Below are 3,392 nucleotides of genomic sequence, written 5' to 3'. Positions count from 1 at the left end.
ACCTCAAAATTTTTCACTTACTCTCAAACAAAACTAAACGTTAAAGTATGCCCTTTATGCCAAAACTTGCCAGCAAATCTTTCGGTTCCTCTGTTCGATATCTCGGTTAATTATTGTCGGGACCCTGAAAGGACCGGAGGATTATCGATTATGTCTAATCCGAGTCAAGAATTCGAATTTGACCCCTTTTGTAATGTCAAATGGAGGTTTTGATTTCTTCTTTTCTTTTTCTTTTGAGCTCATGAGTGGAATGGAGTGGAGGGATTACAAGACAAACGAGAAAGAACAAAACTTGGGGGATGGATAATATTTACGCGTGGGTGTAATGTGAAAATCGTCGTGCTCTGCTCCTGCTCAGTTTCAGGAGAGCAGAAACAGAGCACTCTGTTTCTGCTCCGCCTCTGCTGCATCCAAGATTTTCACGAAAGGAACACAACACACAGAGAGGCAGACATCATCTTCATTCGTATCATAATGCCCGCAATCATTGTTCTTGGTTGCCTCACCCGCATGCCCCCCGTCTCCCTCTTCCCCTTTCTCTCTCTCTCTCTCTCTCTCCCCCTCCCTCCATCTCCTCTCTCTCTCTGTTCCCCCACCTATAAGTACTCTGCAATCCCTGTTCTGTCTCTCACCAGTAGTATTCCCTCTGCTCACTCACTCTCTCTGTCTCTGAAGCTATCAGTCTTTACCGCTTAGTCTCTACTGCTTCGAACCAATACAATACAATACAATACAATACACCGCCAGTTCTTCTTCTAACCCATATCCGAATCCTGCAATGGCTGCTTCGGGTTTCGAGGGCTTCGAGAAGCGCCTGGAGCTCCACTTCTTCGGGGACGACCCCGCCTCTGGCCTGTCCCTGTCCCACCACGGCCTCAGGCTGCTTGACTCCGGCTCGCTCGAGGACGTGTTGCACGCAGTCCAGTGCACCATAGTGTCAGCCGTCGGCAACCAGTACTTCGACTCCTACGTGCTGTCGGAGTCGAGCTTATTCATATACCCTACCAAGATCATCATCAAGACCTGCGGCACCACCCAGCTGCTCAAGTCGGTCCGGCCGCTTATCGTCCTAGCGCGCACCCTCGGCCTGTCGCTGGGGTCGTGCCGGTACACCCGGGGCAGCTTTATCTTCCCCGAAGCACAGCCCTTCCCCCACACGAGCTTCAAGGATGAAGTTGTCTACTTGGAAGAGAGCTTGCCCAGCAGTCTCTGCTTCAGGAAGGCTTCGATAATGCACTCAAAAGTGGGATCCCATTCTTGGCATGTCTTCACTGCCTGTGATGCCACTGCTGAAATGGCGGTCCGGCCCGTGCCCGATGACTTGTTCACCATCGAGGTCTGCATGACGGAGCTTGATCGAGCCCAGGCTCGTAAGTTCTTCCAGAGCCCCGGGCGGGTTGGGAAGTTTACTGGAGACTCTGCCGGGAGAGCCATGACTGCTCTCACGGGCATTGATCAAATCAACCCCGCAGCCCTCATTTGCGACTTTGCATTCGAACCCTGTGGATACTCGATGAATGGCATCGACGGTGATCGCTATTCCACCATCCATGTGACCCCAGAGGATGGGTTCAGCTATGCGAGCTACGAGTGCGTCGGTTCCGTGTACGATGATCTCAATGACGTCATCAGGGTTCTGAGGAAGGTGGGGCAGATATTCCGCCCGGGGACCATGTCCGTGTCGATCACATGCCCCAGCGCCGATTCATGGACGTGGGTCGCCAGGGCCCTGGAGCCACTGGGCCTGAAGCGCCGGAGCTGCAATATGGACGAGTTTCCTGAAGCCGGGACGGTCGTCTTCCAGACATTCACGATGACAACGGCTCGCCGTAAATAGCGGGGGACGGGCTACTCGATCTCGTCGGTAGATACGTGGTGGATTGGCGTAAAAGGAAAAAAAAAAAAGACAGAGATAAAAAAGAGAGGGAGGGGAGTACAAAGAGAGAGAGCAGTAGGGTTTCATTAGTAGAAAGGATTAGGAGGGGGTCAATGTCAAAAAATATTGGTTAATTAATAGCTTGTGAGTAAAAATTAATCAATATGGGGGGGTGGTTATGGAATATTTTTATTTCTTGGGAGGTAGAAAGTTGATGAAATGAAAAGTTGGGGGTTGACTTGAGTAGAAAGAAAGTGATGGAAAAGATGGCGAGTGAGATGATGTGGGGGAAGGGGGAAGTAGTGAGAAAGGGGAAGGGGATCATAATGATAATGCACCCCACTTAGGTTTGTCACGCCTAAGAGAATTTTTGAGGGCTCAATTCAATGTTGTAGTGATGTGAGGAGAAAGTGGATCATGTTTTTGGGTTGAAGGTTGTGCGAATTTTTACCAATTCTCCCCCCCAATTTTCTTTGTCATTTTCTTCTTCTTCTTCTTCTTTTCTTCATATTTTTTTCGGTATTTTTGGATTAGCTCTTTTCTTTCTTTCACTTTCTTACTCCTCTCTCTTGGCTCCTCTTATGTACTTCTTCTAGTAGTTGTAGACAAATTTAAAGAACAAAATCCACAGTTTTCCTATCAGTGTTTCCTTCTTGCTACTTTGCTAAATGCATCCATTCCATTACTAGCTTCGATAAGCATGCACCAATCGACAAAGGAAAGCCATATATGTTTCGGTAAGTATTTTCATACATTTGTTGCTTCGTATATGCGAAAATGAAAGTTTAGACAAGGCCTTGTATAAGTTAGAGCATATTTCATTTTACTTGGAGTTCTGGTTCAAGAAATATTATTGCCTTAGAATAACTGTAACTATCAATTTATGAAAGCTGGTAAAAAAATAAGGGTGTTTTTTAATGAAAATAGTTTATATATTTCTTTAGGAAGAATATCTATAATTAATCAAAGATAGCAAAGGGCACGAATCCTTCTGCTCAGACATAATCAGCTCAAAAGTTGTTTTTGTCGCGTTATACATGAAGCACTAATTACACGTGACCATAATTGTGTTGCATGCCACGCAGTCTAGCAGACTTTGTTTTGATAAATTTTAAGGGCAATTTATATAGTCAGCCCTATACTATTCCCATCATTGGAAAACAGCCAGTGATCACTATTCGTTCATTAGACACTTTGTGTCCGGATGGATACAATTTATTAAGGGAAATAGAGGCGCATGATGTATATGCCGTGTTGTCGGCGAGTCCCGTGAGGAATTCACCACTTGTGAGGTTATCGGTAATTCAAACGTCGGAAGAGGACTGATAGAGGGAAGAAGAAGATCATATGCATACACTAGTGACCACGAGATTAAATCCAATCCGATTTGACAATAATTAAATTCTTCTTCTTTTTTTAAGACAAAAATGTTATAACGAATGGATTAGCCATTTTTTAAGACAAAAATCTTATGCGCGATTGATCCTAGTTTGCGTCTGAGTCAACCTAATTGACC

The 3,392-nt window shown here is 45.5% G+C and overlaps 1 protein-coding gene across 1 annotated transcript; it reads left to right on the top strand.

Moving 5' to 3' along the window:
• Positions 1 to 320: 320 nt before the first annotated feature.
• LOC116206817 (S-adenosylmethionine decarboxylase proenzyme 4) lies at positions 321 to 2,330 on the top strand. Its single transcript, XM_031539624.1, has one exon. The coding sequence runs from the start codon at positions 779 to 781 to the stop codon at positions 1,835 to 1,837; it is 1,059 nt and encodes a 352-aa protein (XP_031395484.1). The 5' UTR covers positions 321 to 778; the 3' UTR covers positions 1,838 to 2,330.
• Positions 2,331 to 3,392: the final 1,062 nt, after the last annotated feature.

This window comes from Punica granatum, chromosome 5 (genome assembly GCF_007655135.1).
Source record: "Punica granatum isolate Tunisia-2019 chromosome 5, ASM765513v2, whole genome shotgun sequence".
Lineage (NCBI taxonomy): Eukaryota > Viridiplantae > Streptophyta > Magnoliopsida > Myrtales > Lythraceae > Punica > Punica granatum.
The sequence above is the reverse complement of the archived record's forward strand: the minus strand, read 5'-3'. Positions and strand labels throughout refer to the sequence as shown.

What these genes read in the sequence shown, in the direction of transcription:
- LOC116206817 (XM_031539624.1), top strand. Translation starts at nt 779, where the DNA reads ATGGCTGCTTCGGGTTTCGAGGGCTTCGAGAAGCGCCTGGAGCTCCAC.